At 50.1% G+C, this 16,604-nt stretch overlaps 2 protein-coding genes across 2 annotated transcripts; one reads left to right on the plus strand and one right to left on the minus strand.

The window, feature by feature from the left end:
* Positions 1-226: 226 nt before the first annotated feature.
* On the plus strand, positions 227-14,383 carry ints9 (integrator complex subunit 9). Its single transcript, XM_060042142.1, has 17 exons — positions 227-425; positions 758-885; positions 1,015-1,075; positions 1,415-1,477; positions 2,732-2,871; positions 3,144-3,230; positions 3,470-3,590; positions 3,736-3,870; positions 4,175-4,286; positions 4,593-4,773; positions 5,046-5,106; positions 6,440-6,611; positions 8,115-8,239; positions 9,306-9,473; positions 10,500-10,598; positions 10,843-10,980; positions 11,120-14,383. The coding sequence occupies exons 1-17, from the start codon at positions 417-419 to the stop codon at positions 11,294-11,296; spliced, it is 1,977 nt and encodes a 658-aa protein (XP_059898125.1). The 5' UTR covers positions 227-416; the 3' UTR covers positions 11,297-14,383.
* Positions 13,768-16,527, minus strand: glrx5 (glutaredoxin 5 homolog (S. cerevisiae)). Its single transcript, XM_060042174.1, has 2 exons — positions 16,040-16,527; positions 13,768-15,292 (listed from the first exon to the last, which is right to left on the minus strand). Exons 1-2 carry the CDS (start codon positions 16,341-16,343, stop codon positions 15,120-15,122), a joined length of 477 nt encoding a protein of 158 aa, XP_059898157.1. The 5' UTR covers positions 16,344-16,527; the 3' UTR covers positions 13,768-15,119.
* Between the last annotated feature and the right edge of the window lie 77 nt (positions 16,528-16,604).

The raw sequence follows: 16,604 nt of genomic DNA on the forward strand, positions 1-16,604 counted from the left end.
CCATGGGTAGTACTGGGCCAGTTGGACTGGGGGGGCAGTGTGTGTGTGTGTGTGTGTGTGTGTGTGTGTGTGTGTGTGTGTGTGTGTGTGTGTGTGTGTGTGTGTGTGTGTGTGTGTGTGTGTGTGTGTGTGTGTGTGTGTGTGTGTGTGTGTGTGTGTGTCCTCCGGTGCTGCAGGGGGCGCTGTGAGGGGGCATCAGAGACCAGTAGAGTAGAGCGAGTGGAGATCAGTGTTGCCAGATCTAGTAAGATTTCCAGCGCAGATTTCCCTACTGCAGCCAGTGTTGCCAGATTGGGCGGGAAATTGGACCCAATCTGGCAACACTTGTGGAGAACAACACTGCATGCACTGCCAGAGCTAGTGCTAGCACAGCCAGCTAGTCAATTCAACCGAATTCTTAACTTCTGGGTGTCAAAATGAAACTGGTGAGTAACACGTCCTCACCCCGGTGATTGTAAACTTGTATTTGACCATGAGATCCGTTGAGCGGCTCAAGTTGGGCTGAACAAGCCTTTGTTTTCCACCATAGCTAACCCATCTAGTATCATTCATTCATGAGTCTGATCATAATAAACTCTAATAAAACTAACTTAACACGTAGGTGTGTGTGTGCGCGTACACAACGGTGCACAAACGTGTACACGTCCCCCGCACACCCAGTCTAAACCAAGCCAAACGTCCCTATGAGCAGTAACGTTAGTTGTGTCCATTTTCGTGCGAAATTAACAATGTCTGTATCCCATCTACTGTACCCCAGTACTGTTTATCAGGACACCCGACGCTGCCCTGCAATGTGCTCAAGTTTAAATCCACCACCATCATGCTGGACTGTGGCCTGGACACCACGTCCGTCCTGAACTTCTTACCATTGCCTCTGGTGCACAGGTGAGTCCGTTGGCCTGGTGCGAGCGGCGTCAGGTGCACACTTTGGGAACGGTTTTACTGTCTTGTGTAAAGTTGTGTTGTCTCTCATGGTGTCATATCGTTCTCTCTCTCTTTCGTTTGGTTCGTTAGTCCCAGACTCTCCAAGCTGCCTGGCTGGGTGTCCAAGGACGGATCGATCAACTTGGAAAAGGTAAGAGGGTCAGTTTGTGTCTGATTGGTTTTCTGGGGTCACTGTATTCACGAAGTCGTGTGTCAGAATCAGACGAATTGGATAAGCTTGCTTCCCACAGAATGACACTCACAATGTACAGACATGCATTATATACAGACATGAATGAGTTAAAATGCGTTATCATGTATAGTGGTTTTAATCATGATAAATGAATGTGGATGAATTGTATTTACAAATGGTGGCTTGTCTGGCCAGGATGAAATAGTAGATTTGATATAGTAATAGATGTACCAAATACATTATATCATATACACTAGTGTGCAACATTAAACTTGTGTTGTGTTGTTGTGCGTCCAGGAGCTGAAGGAGTGTGGTGGCAGAGTGTTTGTGGACTCCCAGCCTGAGCTCTGTCTTCCAGAGGTAAAACAAACCTCATGCATTTAACTGTACTGTATCACAACATCTCAAGGCCATACATACTCTTCAGTTGCGTTGCTGTTATCGTGGTTAATATTACTAAGTATATGACGTGAACCAAAATATATGCATTTTAAAAAGAGAGCTGGAGGTTATCGTATAAAAGGCTATACCAACTTACTCTGTCAATACATTTTACTACTACTTCTACGACTGCTATTAGAACTATTACTACTACTGCTGCTACAACTACTACTACTTTTAATCCACTATTACTAATACTCATACTTCTACTATTGATATCACTATCACTAGTGAATACTATCACTGATACTTTTATTAATACTACTACTACGATAACTAAAATTACGATTAGACTACTACTTAAGTACTATTAATGCGACTATTGCTACAACCACTACTACTACTTCTACTACGTATCATAATCCTAGTGTTGATAATCAAGTCAGATGTTATTCTGTGTTATTTTATGTTGTTATATGTTGCCCTATGTTGCACTATGTTGTTCTATGTTGTTCTATGTTGTTCTATGTTGTTCTATGTTGTCCTATGTTGTCCTATGTTGTTCTATGTTATTCTGTGTTCTATGTTGTTCTATGTTGTTCTATATTGTTCTGTGTTGTTCTATGTTGTTCTATGTTATTCTGTGTTCTATGTTGTTCTATGTTGTTCTATGTTGTTCTGTGTTGTTCTATGTTATTCTTTGTTGCACTATGTTGCTCTATGTTGTTCTGTGTTGTTCTATGTTGTTCTGTGTTGTTCTATGTTGTCCTATGTTGTTCTGTGTTCTATGTTGTTCTATGTTGTCCTATGTTGTCCTATGTTGTCCTATGTTATTCTATGTTATTCTATGTTGTCCTGTGTTGTCCTATGTTGTCCTGTGTTGTTCTATGTTGTCCTATGTTGTCCTGTGTTGTTCTATGTTGTTCTATGTTGTCCTATGTTGTTCTATGTTGTTCTATGTTGTCCTATGTTGTCCTATGTTGTCCTGTGTTGTCCTATGTTGTCCTATGTTGTTCTATGTTGTCCTATGTTGTCCTATGTTCTATGTTGTCCTATGTTGTCCTATGTTGTTCTGTGTTGTTCTATGTTATGCTGTGTTGTTCTATGTTGTCCTATGTTGTCCTGTGTTGTTCTATGTTGTTCTATGTTGTCCTATGTTGTCCTATGTTGTTCTATGTTGTTCTATGTTGTCCTATGTTATTCCCTGTTCTGACGTTAACACCCCCCCCCCAGAGGGAGCTGATGGACCTGTCCACCATCGACGTCATCCTGATCTCCAACTACCACTGCATGATGGCGCTGCCCTACATCACCGAGCACAGCGGCTTCACCGGCGCCGTGTACGCCACCGAGCCCACGCTGCAGATCGGCCGGTAGGGCGCCGTCGGCACGGCGACGGGGAACACCGACTCACATGGTTCACAGTGCACGGGGGGGGGGAGGTTCGGAAGGTTCTGCGTAGAACGGGAATCTTCTAGTTGGTGAAAAAACAAAAAACATATATATTTAAAGCTCACATTTTTATATATATATGAACTCTTATTCTTTTTCCATAAGATGATGATTGAGGTGATGCATTTATCTCATTGGATGCGTGTCTATTCTGTCTGATTTCAGTCTAACCTCCCACCGTCTCCTCCTCCAGGCTGCTGATGGAGGAGCTGGTCAACCACATGGAGAGAGTGCCCAAAGCCCAGTCCGCCACCTGCTGGAAGAACAAGGAAATACAGAGGTTCACATGTTTGTATGCCTCTCAAAACACATTGTGTTCCTTTTAATATGCAGCAATGTAGACAGCAGGAAAGTGGAGCCGAAAGGGTCTCGGTTCGATCCCCCCTTGCCCGCGTTCCCCTTGTGTCCACATGCATCCAAATCCAGATGCTGCTTTCGTTAAAGCTGACAATAGATCTAGATGATGTGTGTAGTAGGATGTGATGTGTTGAGCGGCGGCTGATGGGGCGTTGGTTCCAGGCTGTTGCCAGGGCCGCTGAAGGACGTGGCGGAGGTGTGGGCGTGGAAGAGGTGCTACACCATCCAGGAGGTCAACTCGGCCCTCAGCAAGGTGCAGCTGGTGGGGTACTCCCAGAAAGTGGTACGGTGTCCTCCATCAGGCCTCACTGCTCTCCCTAAACGTACCCGAGGACTCGTCTGTCGTCTCCTTCTGCTCCTGCTGGAACGCGAGTTCAGATGTAAACACCCGCCGTCTGGTTTGTGTTGTTGTTGTTGTTGTTCTCCAGGAGTTGTTTGGCGCTGTGCAGGTGTCCCCTCTAAGCTCCGGCTACTCATTGGGCAGCTCCAACTGGATCATCCAATCACATTACGAGAAGGTCTCCTATATGTCCGGCTCCTCCCTCCTCACCACACATCCACAGGTGAGACCCACCTGGGATCCATTGAGAGGGTCTGGTGTTTTACCAGCAGGGGCGATGTGGATGAGTCTAAACACGCGTGGGAGTGTCCACACATCTACTATGGCTGGATCAACCTCCCAGTTGGTACAGCCCACTGGTCAGGCTGGTACGTGGATGTACCTATCATACCTGGTTGGTAAAATAGGGTTCCTTCAATAATACTGGAAAGGACTTTGGCAGCCAAGGAGTTAAAGTCTGCTTTGATGGTTCTCTGAAAGCGGTCCAAAGTCCACCCTGACCTCCTCTTCCTCCTCTGTCCCTCCAGCCAATGGACCAGAGCTCGCTGAAGAACAGCGACATCCTGATCCTGACGGGCCTTACGCAGATGCCCACTGCCAACCCAGACGGCATGCTGGGAGAGTTCTGCAGCAACCTGGGTAGGCTGTTCTGATGAGAGCCCTCTGGGCGTCGGCCTACAGGATGGGTTCAGTCAAACCAAACAATGACATCATGATACACAAACCAAGAGTCACTCACTCACCTTTTGTGAATTAAAAAAACATTTTAATCCATAATTGTTCTCCTTGGCCACTCAAAGGCCTGTTGTGCTTCATTCATTCATTCAGCATTCATTCATTCATTCACTGCAGTCATGAGTATAGTCTGGCTGTGGTGTTGGACTCCCAGCTGGAAGGTACTGAGGGCTCACGGGGGGGCTGATGTTGTTGCCATGCCGCCCGTAGCCATGACGATCCGCGCGGGGGGCAACGTGCTGGTGCCATGCTACTCGTCGGGGGTGATCTACGACCTGCTGGAGTGCCTGTACCAGTTCATCGACAGCGCCAACCTGGGCAGCACGCCCTTCTACTTCATCTCCCCCATCGCCAACAGCTCCCTGGAGTTCTCCCAGATCTTCGCCGAGTGGTGGGGGGGCTTTTAATTTGAACATTTTCTCTATCCATTTTGTTAATAATACTGTTTACAACCAGGATAACCATATCCTGAGGCCACACGAGGATATGGTTCATGAGCTACATTAATTATTACAGACCGTCCAGTTGTTTTAATTCAAAGCTGTGTTTAAGCTGTGATCCGTTTTGATCAGTGTTTGACTACTCGGGCCTGGCACCATGCTGATTGGGTGTGTTGTGTTGTGTGTTGTGTGTTGTGTTGTGTGTTTGTGTGGCCCATTGCAGGCTCTGCCACAACAAACAGTCCAAGGTCTACCTCCCCGAGCCGCCCTTCCCCCACGCAGAGGTGGGTGCTGTGTCGGGGATTCATTCAGGAAGGGTTCCCCATGTGCATTAGGACTAGTCTCCGTCTGGTGTCACACCTGGTTCGCCTATGGCAACAGTAGAACTAGTCTCCGTCTGGTGTCACACCTGGTTCACCTATGGCAACAGTAGAACTAGTCTCAGTCTGGTGTCACACCTGGTTCACCTATGGTAACAGTAGAACTAGTCTCCGTCTGGTGTCACACCTGGTTCACCTATGGCAACAGTAGAACTAGTCTCAGTCTGGTGTCACACCTGGTTCACCTATGGCAACAGTAGAACTAGTCTCAGTCTGGTGTCACACCTGGTTCACCTATGGCAACAGTAGAACTAGTCTCAGTCTGGTGTCACACCTGGTTCACCTATGGCAACAGTAGGACTAGTCTCAGTCTGGTGTCACACCTGGTTCACCTATGGCAACAGTAGAACTAGTCTCAGTCTGGTGTCACACCTGGTTCACCTATGGCAACAGTATAACTAGTCTCCGTCTGGTGTCACACCTGGTTCACCTATGGCAACAGTAGAACTAGTCTCAGTCTGGTGTCACACCTGGTTCGCCTATGGCAACAGTAGAACTAGTCTCCGTCTGGTGTCACACCTGGTTCACCTATGGCAACAGTAGAACTAGTCTCAGTCTGGTGTCACACCTGGTTCACCTATGGCAACAGTAGAACTAGTCTCCGTCTGGTTTCACACCTGGTTCGCCTTCTTCCTCCTATGTAAACATTATTACTGGCCTCACACCAGTTTTCCCAAATTCTCTTTTTTAAACAAGGGGTAATCTTGTTTCACATCTGGTTTCCTACATGGTAAATATACTACTGGTATCTGGTTAAAACCTTTTTTTTCTTACATAAGTTAACGGCATGAATTGTATCTGGTCTCGCACCTGGTTTTGATAACAGTAGGACTAGCATCTGGTCTCACACCCGGTGTACTCCACACGTAAACAGCCGGTCTAGCGTGTAGCCACACCCGGTGTACTCCACGTGTAAACAGCCGGTCTAGCGTGTAGCCACACCCGGTTTACTCCACGCGTAAGCAGCCGGTCTAGCGTGTAGCCTCACCCGGTTTACTCCACGCGTAAGCAGCCGGTCTAGCGTGTAGCCTCACCCGGTTTACTCCACGCGTAAGCAGCCGGTCTAGCGTGTAGCCTCACCCGGTTTACTCCACGCGTAAGCAGCCGGTCTAGCGTGTAGCCACACCCGGTTTACTCCACGCGTAAGCAGCCGGTCTAGCGTGTAGCCACACCCGGTTTACTCCACGCGTAAGCAGCCGGTCTAGCGTGTAGCCTCACCGCGGCGTCTCTCCTGCAGCTGATCCAGACCAACAAGCTGAAGCACTACCCCAGCATCCACGGGGACTTCAGCAGCGAGTTCCGGCAGCCCTGCGTGGTCTTCACGGGCCACCCCTCGCTGCGCTTCGGGGACGTGGTGCACTTCATGGAGCTGTGGGGCCGATCCAGCCTCAACACCATCATCTTCACCGGTACAGCCCCCGCTGTGAGCCGCTGCTAGGCTAGGCTAGGCTAAGCTATGCCAGGCTATGCTATGCTAGGCTATATTAGGTTAAGCTATGCAATCTATGCTATGCTATGCTATGCTATGCTATGTAGTTACGTAAGTCGGGTGTAGCGGAAGGGACAAATGGCCACAAGAACCATAACTGACCCACCCACTTATTCAGTGGGTCAGTCTCAGGGCCAGTCTGTCTCAGGGCCAGTCTGTCTCAGGGCCAGTCTGTCTCAGGGCCAGTCTGTCTCAGGGCCAGTCAGTCTCAGGGCCAGTCTGTCTCAGGGCCAGTCTGTCTCAGAGCCAGTCTGTCTCAGGGCCAGTCTGTCTCAGGGCCAGTCTCAGAGCCAGTCAGTCTCAGGGCCAGTCTGTCTCAGGGCCAGTCTGTCTCAGGGGCAGTCTCAGAGCCAGTCTGTCTCAGGGCCAGTCTGTCTCAGAGCCAGCCTGTCTCAGGGCCAGTCTGTCTCAGAGCCAGTCTGTCTCAGGGCCAGTCAGTCTCAGGGCCAGTCTGTCTCAGAGCCAGTCTGTCTCAGGGCCAGTCTGTCTCAGGGCCAGTCTGTCTCAGGGCCAGTCTGTCTCAGGGCCAGTCTGTCTCAGGGCCAGTCTGTCTCAGGGCCAGTCTGTCTCAGAGCCAGTCTGTCTCAGAGCCAGTCTGTCTCAGGGCCAGTCTGTCTCAGGGCCAGTCTGTCTCAGGGCCAGTCTGTCTCGGGGCCAGTCTGTCTCAGGGCCAGTCTGTCTCAGGGCCAGTCTGTCTCAGGGCCAGTCTGTCTCAGAGCCAGTCTGTCTCAGAGCCAGTCTGTCTCAGGGCCAGTCTGTCTCAGGGCCAGTCTGTCTCAGGGGCAGTCTCAGAGCCAGTCTGTCTCAGGGCCAGTCTGTCTCAGAGCCAGTCTGTCTCAGAGCCAGTCTGTCTCAGGGCCAGTCTGTCTCAGAGCCAGTCTGTCTCAGGGCCAGTCTGTCTCAGGGCCAGTCTGTCTCAGGGCCAGTCTGTCTCAGGGCCAGTCTGTCTCAGGGCCAGTCTGTCTCAGGGCCAGTCTGTCTCAGGGCCAGTCTGTCTCAGGGCCAGTCTCGGGGCCAGTCTGTCTCAGGGCCAGTCTGTCTCAGGGCCAGTCTGTCTCAGGGCCAGTCTGTCTCAGGGCCAGTCTGTCTCAGGGCCAGTCTCAGAGCCAGTCTGTCTCAGGGCCAGTCTGTCTCAGGGCCAGTCTCAGAGCCAGTCTGTCTCAGGGCCAGTCTGTCTCAGGGCCAGTCTGTCTCAGGGCCAGTCTGTCTCAGGGCCAGTCTGTCTCAGGGCCAGTCTGTCTCAGGGCCAGTCTGTCTCAGGGCCAGTCTGTCTCAGGGCCAGTCTGTCTCAGGGCCAGTCTGTCTCAGGGCCAGTCTGTCTCAGGGCCAGTCTGTCTCAGGGCCAGTCTGTCTCAGGGCCAGTCTGTCTCAGGGCCAGTCTCAGGGTGGGTCCTCAGGGTTTGTCTCCCATCTGTCCCCCCAGAGCCAGACTTCTCCTACCTGGACGCGCTGGCCCCCTACCAGCCCCTGGCCATGAAGTGTGTGTACTGCCCCATCGACACGCGCCTCAACTTCCACCAGGTGTCCAAGCTGCTCAAGGAGATCCAGGTGAGCCCGCCCTCCGGTTCGAACCAGCCAATGAGGAGACGCTACTGGACATAAACAGTAGAACCGGCCCTGGGCCCGCACCAATACGATCAGGACTCTTATTGTATCAAAGTCTACACTGAGGTAGACGCGTTCTATCTATGGATATGATGGTTGGTGGGTTGATACTAGTTGGAGCCAAGGCCTCAGAAAAACACTGAAACATCTGTTGCAGGTTTTTTTAAATTGCCGGCATGATTAAGCTCCTCCACTCTAAACTAAATTCCAGAGCGATGTTTAATGATCTTTTATCCTCACTATTTACTGTTTTGGCTAAACAAAGAGAAACCTTTCTGGCCAGATGGCAGCGCATACTGTTTACTACCGAGTCAGTCATCTTCATCCAGAAGGACTTTGGCAGGAAGCTTTAGATCCACGTCCTTAAAGGAGAAGTAGGGGTCAGGGCATCTGGCTCAGTGATGTCCCTCAGACATCTGGGCTTCATTATACATTCATCCAAAACGACTTACAATGAGTCCATTAGTCAGAAGAAAGAGAAACAACAGTATATGGCTGTCGATACAGTGAGGATGTTCATAGAACCAAGTGCCAAGCACTGACAATCACTAGGATAACCCCGTATACAGCAGAGACAGGATGAGATGCTACACAATGCTAGGTCCTATAGCCGCTGCCAGGCCGGTCCACCTCCAACAGGTGCGTAGGAGGGAGGGAGGGAGGGGGGGGGGCTCTGCAGTCGAGTTAAACAAGTGAACCTTGACCCCCCGCCGCCCCTCACCCTAAATGCTGACTATGGTCCCACGGTCGCGCACCGCAAGGCGGTCGCGCGCCGCAAGGCGGTCGCGCGCCGCAAGGCGGTCGCGGGCCGCAAGGCGGTCGCGCGCCGCAAGGCGGTCGCGGGCCGCAAGGCGGTCGCAGGGCCGCAAGGCGGTCGCGCACCGCTTACGTCCTCGCTCCCCGACATCGTTACCTTCAGTCGAGGCGAGGCGGCAGCGAGGCCTGTGATTGGTCCAGGCCTGTGATTGGTCCAGGCCTGTGATAACCCCCCCCCCCCCCCCCCCCCCAGCCGCTCCACGTGGTGTGTCCGGAGCAGTACACCCAGCCCCCGCCCGCCCAGTCCCACCGCTCAGACCTGATGCTGGAGCTGCCGGCCCCGCCCCTCCCGTACCGCCGCTGCTCCGTGCTCAGCCTGCCCTTCAGACGCCGCTACGAGCGCATCCACCTGCTGCCCGAGGTCAGAGCCGCACCACACCACCCGCAGGATAACACCACCCGCACCGACACCACCCGCACTGTAACATCACCCGCACTGTTACACCACCCGCACTGTTACACCACCCTAACAGCCTCAGCCCAGAGGTCGACTAAAGTTAACAGATTAGATGTGAATTCTCCCGGTTACCATAGTAACACAGTGTTGTTGTATAGCTACGTGTTTACAGTGAGAGGGTGGTGTTGGTGGATGTAGTGAACCCCCTTTCAGTGGGCCTTAGAGGATGTCCTTAAGGAGGGGGTAGGGTGTAGGTCTCCCTGCCCCCTGATCCATCCCAGTACCTTCAGCAGTCGATCAATAAGGCTGTCCTGCTGATCAGTCGATCAATAAGGCTGTCCTGTTGATCAGTCGATCAATAAGGCTGTCCTGTTGATCAGTCGATCAATAAGGCTGTCCTGTTGATCATTCGATCAATAAGGCTGTCCTGTTGATCAGTCGATCAATAAGGCTGTCCTGTTGATCAGTCGATCAATAAGGCTGTCCTGTTGATCAGTCGATCAATAAGGCTGTCCTGTTGATCAGTCGATCAATAAGGCTGTCCTGCTGATCAGTCGATCAATAAGGCTGTCCTGCTGATCAGTCGATCAATAAGGCTGTCCTGCTGATCAGTCGATCAATAAGGCTGTCCTGCTGATCAGTCGATCAATAAGGCTGTCCTGTTGATCAGTCGATCAATAAGGCTGTCCTGCTGATCAGTCGATCAATAAGGCTGTCCTGTTGATCAGTCGATCAATAAGGCTGTCCTGTTGATCAGTCGATCAATAAGGCTGTCCTGTTGATCAGTCGATCAATAAGGCTGTCCTGCTGATCAGTCGATCAATAAGGCTGTCCTGCTGATCAGTCGATCAATAAGGCTGTCCTGCTGATCAGTCGATCGGTCGATAGGGCCGCCACTATTCAGTAGGAGGTCGTATTACTATAGAGAACAGTCTCGGTAACATTGATGATGACCGTGATCCGCCCTAACGAGAGCTCTGTGGTCGGCAGCTCGCCAAGTCCCTGGTGCCCTCGGAGGTCAAACCGGGCGTCTCCGTGGCAACCGTCTCCGGGATGCTGCAGTCCAAGGACAACAAGCACACGCTGATGGTGAGGTGTTTGTATGATTGTATCCATGACGTACCTATACTAGCGACGTGGCAGTGGTCTCACAGTGGGCTATCATGCACACGCAACCAATCAGAGCGTCCAGTTAATTAAGCAGACCTGCTTAAAGCCAATCAAACGCCCCTATCGTATCCATGGGACTTGTTATCCAACGGATGGTGAGCTAGCTAACCCGCCCACACGCGGCCTACGTCCGGCTGAAGCCTGTCCCCCTGTGCGTTGCCAGTCGGTGCCCCGCCCCCCCCCGGCCGCCCCCACCAAGAAGAGGAAGCGGGTGGCGGAGGAGCCCCCTGAGCTGCTGGCCCCCAAGCCCCTGCTGAGCGGAGCGGTGCCCCTGGACGGCTTCCTGGCCACCCTGCACAAGGTACCGCCCCAGAGCCGGCGCTGGCGAGGGGGTCAACAGGGGCTCTCATAACCCGGGCCCCTGTTGACAGGCCTTCATCATTCACCTCCTCTACACGCTCTGTATTGACCCTGACCTCTGACCCCTGCCCCCCCCGCAGCACGGCGTCAGCGAGGTGAAGGTGGAGGAGACGGCCGACGGCCACATCCTCCACCTGCAGGCGGAGGACGCGCTCATCCAGATGGAGGCGCACGCCACGCACATCGTGTGCGACAACAACGAGCCCATGCGCACCACCCTGCGCGACCTGGTGCTGCGCTTCCTGCAGAAGCTCTGACCTCTGACCCCTGACACGCCCCCCCTCCCCCCCCTCCCGGAAGCACCGCCCCCTCTGACGTCCTTGTTAAAGGGCCCCTGTTCTGATAGGCCAGAGACGTCCTTCACCCTGGCGACCATTTTGTTTATTTGGGTGGGAAACCTTCTGGAATATTTGGGGAAAACATGACGATTAAATGGGAATGCCTTCCTGATGCTTCCCGATGCTTCCCGGGTGTGGAAACGGAAGGCAGGCCTAGAGTGGTCATGGTTCCTCCAGAGTCTATAGAAGGTTTCTCCAGCCAGCTAACCAACATGGCCGCTCGGTGAAGAAGGTCTAGCGCGAGCCGTCTCAGCTCCCAACCGCTTCCCATAGTGACATCACAAGTGGGACTGTCATACCAGACGCTTGACGGACAGGTCGATCAGCGTACCAGTGGCACTCCCACCTATGATGTCATGACAGGGTTTCTTAATGGCCTCTGACGGCGAATCAACAGCACTGGTGGAAACGAGGGCCCTTTTTAATGATAAATAAAAGACTAAAGCACAGAAACACTAACCCGAGGGAACAGCACCCCCCTCTGGTGGAACAGGTGCTACTGCAGTCGGTGGCAGCGGTCGGTCCGGAGGAGGGGGATCATGGAGGGTTCGTCTGCAGCCTGGGACTGATTGGTTGAGGGTGAGGAGGGTGAACTGAGTGCTGAAAGGCGATTGGCTCGTCTGTGTGCCAGCTCACTGCCAATAGCCTGGCTGGCCGATGTCAGTATTTACAGTGTTGTGCTGCTGTCAATCCTACTTAAGTTTTATTTTATAAATTAATATTTTGTATTAAATAATTTCAGGTTTAAGAAACAAATTTAGCATCCAATTCATTTATTACAGTTCCTGGTTTTCGGTTCTTCCCATTCTTATAAATTTAGCTGGTGTAAGTATTATTTTATACTCTTTTCAGAGTTATGGCCCAGTACAGATAAATGTATTTTAATCTTTGTATATCAAAATAAGAAGAATTAATACAGATTTTCACAAGGTAATAATCATTTACTCATTTGACTAGGCAAGGCAAGGCAACTTTATTTATATAGCACTTTTCATACACAAGGCAGACTCAAAGTGCTTCACATATAAACATTGTCATACAATAAAATAAAATAATAGATAAGTAAAAAAAAACATGCAAAGAAATGGGTAAAATAGAAAGTTAAAAAGGCATTTTAGTATTAAAATAGAAAATAAAGGCAAAGTTAAAAAAGCTTTTTAGAAAGTGCAATGTATTTAAGATTTTGCAGAAAGCTAAAGCAAACGTCTTCAGTCTTGTTTTAAAGGTGCTCAGAGTTGGGGCACGTCTTAAATCCTCAGGGAGTTTATTCCAGCTATTTGTTGCATAGTAACTAAATCCTGCTTTCCCATGTTTTGTGTTTACTCTGGGGATAATTAACAGATTGGTCTCATAGGATCTAAATGGTCTAGAAGGCTGATGTAGTGGAAGCATATCAGTTAAATATTTTGGGCCTAAACCATGCAGGGATTTATAGGTTAGCAACATGATTTTAAAATCCATTCTCTGACCTACAGGAAGCCAATGTAACGATTTCAGAATTGGTGTAATATGTTCAAATTTTTTGGTCTTTGTTAGAACTCTAGCAGCAGCATTCTGAACAAGCTGAATCTTCCTCAGTTTGTTTTGGGAGACCTGTAAGGAGACCATTGCAGTAATCAAGCTTACTAGTGATAAAGGCATGTACAAGTTTCTGTAAGTCTTCAGTGGACATGAGCCCTCTAAGTCTTGCTACATTTTTTAAGGTGATAATATGCCGATTTTGTAACTGATTTGATGTGACTGTCGAAATGTAAATCTGAATCCATGATAACCCCTGGATTTCTGGCTTTGATTGAGGTTTTCAGGGACAGAGAGTGAAGGTAGAAACTAGTAGAAACACCAAACATTTGAACCACAGAATGTTTATCCCATTTAAACTTCAATGGCTGTTTAATGCCATTCACTTCCAAATTTAGAATATATGTACCAGTTTGAATATGGTTCAAGTAAGTATTTTGTGTTTTCCAGTATCGGCAAATATAAAGACACTCGGCAACACTCAAATACTGAGGTAAATATTTACCAGTCTCAAATGTAGTATAACTATTCTTGACACTTGTTGTGCTTGTTAGTTATGACCAGTGAGTCAATGTATCCGGTAGTTTCCAGAGTTTAGTACCACAGCTAGAGGCTCTGGACAAGATAAGGATGTAATGTAGAGTTTAGTCCTGTAGCCTTTCGCCAGCACCTTTGTCAGACTCTGAATTGTTCTGCCGCTACATGTGATGAGCGAGCAGGCAGGGTTGGGCATTGCAGACATTAAGGTTTGAACCTACAACCATCAGGCTGACCGCACCCTGGCATTCCTGCCTCCATTTGGTAAACATGTACTCGTCGAGGAAGTTTATATCCGGTCATTTTTGACTTGAAGACAAAATCCCAATCCAAAATCATGGCAAAATATTTTTTTTATTGATAAACAGTTCAATGTGCCACTGAAATACACGTAATATCTCAATATAAATTATCTTACAGTGCACACCACAAGCGTCACTTAAATACCAACAGTGTGAAGCAGAGCGCTGAGCTTCAGCGCTCACACAGAAAGAACTGACCACAGACCAGGACAGACAGATAGACCAAGGTGTTGTCTTGTCCATTTCCGAGACCGCCATTTTGAACTAGGAGAAACAAAACGGTGGAGGTGGAAGACTGTTAAGTTTCGGAGAGTGTACACATGATGAGGGTGCGTTTGGACCATTTCATTAGACAGTTGACCAACTGACTGCGGTTGGTGAGAGGAAAGGGTTAATAGGATACAAACAAACATGGCTTGCATACACAGTGTAATCATTGCTGCACCCTGCTGTCAATCAAGTGGTTTATATGAACTTGTTATTCATGAATAGTAAAGCCCGCCTTTAACTACGTTAGATGTAACCATTGGCAAACTTTACCGTGTCGCTATTGGCTATTATGTAATAATCTGCTTCTTCAAAGATACTATTGCTTGTAAAAGCAAACTATCATGGAAATATCCGAGCTGATCTAGAAAAATAATCCTTTGTCTGGGATTAAAAAAAACAAAGAAATGAACCCGATATATAAGAATAAGACCCTGTTTAAACAGAACAGTATCGTTCCCCGTTGGTTTAGTGTAGTAGAAATAAGACGGGGACGGTGACATCACTTCCTGGCTGCCGTCACACTGGGTTTGAACCCTAACAGGAAGTGGTGCTATAAACGGCAGGATCAAGAGCCTTCTAGGGAAGGGGGGAGGAGGGGTCAGGGACGAGGGGGGAGAAGGGCCCTTACAGGAATAGTATTCAAATGCTCTGTCATTCAGACTTGTAGGTCGTTTCTCCAAAAGGTTCCACCGGGCTTGTTAAGTTTCCAACGCACACACACCAGGTGTAAAACCCCCACCTGGTGTAAACATATCCTTACTAAAGGGGGCTGGGGTCGGTGGCAGTTGGTATTCGCGTTGGATTTGACACTCTGACGCTTATTACCTTTGGATGTTACCAACGTCAGAACGTCAGCGTTCGGGCACCCCAACCCCTGGTGTGATGCCCCCCTCCCCCTCGTCATCAAGATAAGTGGTGGCACCTGCTAACCAATCAGTGTACCTTCCTCCCCACGTCAGGAAATAACTAAATTAAGATAAAGATCGGTGCTGATTGGCTCTGGTCGGCGGCCGGTCAGGTGGTGGCCGTGGTTCGTCTGGGAGTCGGTTCCTCTGAGTGTCCGGGTGGGTCGGCGGCGGCGGCGGCGGCGGCGGCGGCGGCGGCGGGGGGCGGGGCTACTTGGACTCCTTCTCGGCCTCCACCAGCGCCGAGCGGATGCCCATCTTGTTGAGCTCCTCCACCAGGTCTCCGCTCTGGTGCATCTGCAGCAGGATGTCGCAGCCGCCCACAAACTCGCTGTTGAGGTACACCTGGGGGATGGTGGGCCAGTTGGAGAACTCCTTGATGCCTGGTGGTGGGGAGAGAGCGAGTGAGTTTCTAATCGTGAGGTCGCTGGTTCGAGTGACTCTGTGACCAATGTTCTCCAAATGTTTAATTCTGTGATTTGTAGTGTTAAAGTAAGATAATTCCACTCTGATAAAGAGTTGGATCTTATCTAAAATTTGGTTCATTAGTTATGGGTCAGGAAGATGGTGGATGATGGTAGTTTTCCCTGTTCCGTGTTCAGGCCCAATAGGAGATTGGTTATTTTACGGCCTGAACCAGCTTACCCACTTTAGAGAGATTGCCAGGTCTCCCAAGCTTGAAAACAAGCCCTACTGAATAGAGTGACGTCGTCGGTTTCTTAACTTCCTTGTCCCCTGTCTGAAGTGAGGGCCTGAACACATAATAGACTGTCCACTTCTCTGTAACGAGCAGTGACGTTGCCAAAAACTGCACTTTCCTCAACAGATTTTAACATTTGACATAAAGGCCACCCCACCCCTCTGGCGGAGCTGGTGAGGACTGATAAAAGTGGAGCCCCCCCCCCCAGTGTGTGGCAGACTCCTTCAGACAAGAAACCCCCATAAGCACTGTGTTGAAATGACGCAATGAGACAATACGGCCAGTCACCATTAGCATCTAGATTAAATGCCACCAAAGGATTTTAACCGTAACTTATTCATTAAGTTGAAAACAACAACAACTCTAGCCGAACCCCTACAGTTAATCGGGACAGTCCCCGGTCCATCAGGACAGTCCCCGGACCACTGACCTTGTCGGAGGTCCTGGTCGTCCAGCACGTTGTACGCTGCGTAGTCGTCCACCCCGTGCATCCGGAGGATCTGCACCACCGCATTACTGAAGCCGCACATGGGCTGGGCGGGGGTCCCCTTGATGAACACCACCACCTTGTCCTTCTTCACCATCTCCCCCAGGGTCTGCTGCATGTCCGTGGCGGCGCACAGGAGCCGGGCAGCGGTGAACGACACCGGCCCAGCGGGGAGCCGCATCGACGGGTACCCCGCAGTGCTGCCCGCCCGCAGACAGCGGACGCTCGCTCGGATCAGGTTGTTCATGTTGTCCGCTTGACGATACGTTGGTGTAACGATACAGGTGGTGTTTGTTTTGATTAGTTGCCGAACACACACGGCAGGAGACGAGGGTTAAGTAAAGTCAATGTCCTCCTGCTTACGAACGTAGGCAAGCGTCACCCGTCACGATGGCCGGAGCCGAGACTGATTGGGCGACAGCTCTCTGTGGTGGATGCTCATTGGTGGAGAATCGTGTCCGTTAAAATTTACGCAATGCACTGTAATTCGGATTAAAATCTATTCATT

The sequence above is a fragment of the Gadus macrocephalus genome, chromosome 21 (genome assembly GCF_031168955.1).
Source record: "Gadus macrocephalus chromosome 21, ASM3116895v1".
NCBI classification, from domain to species: Eukaryota; Metazoa; Chordata; class Actinopteri; order Gadiformes; family Gadidae; genus Gadus; species Gadus macrocephalus.

What these genes read in the sequence shown, in the direction of transcription:
- ints9 (XM_060042142.1), top strand. An exon ending in CGCCCTTCCCCCACGCAGAG is followed by an intron (nt 5,107 to 6,439) that starts GTGGGTGCTGTG and finishes TCTCTCCTGCAG; the next exon opens with CTGATCCAGACCAACAAGCT. An exon ending in GCATCCACCTGCTGCCCGAG is followed by an intron (nt 9,474 to 10,499) that starts GTCAGAGCCGCA and finishes TGTGGTCGGCAG; the next exon opens with CTCGCCAAGTCCCTGGTGCC.
- glrx5 (XM_060042174.1), bottom strand. Translation starts at nt 16,343, where the DNA reads ATGAACAACCTGATCCGAGCGAGCGTCCGCTGTCTGCGGGCGGGCAGC. An exon ending in CGACCAGGACCTCCGACAAG is followed by an intron (nt 15,293 to 16,039) that starts GTCAGTGGTCCG and finishes CCCCACCACCAG; the next exon opens with GCATCAAGGAGTTCTCCAAC.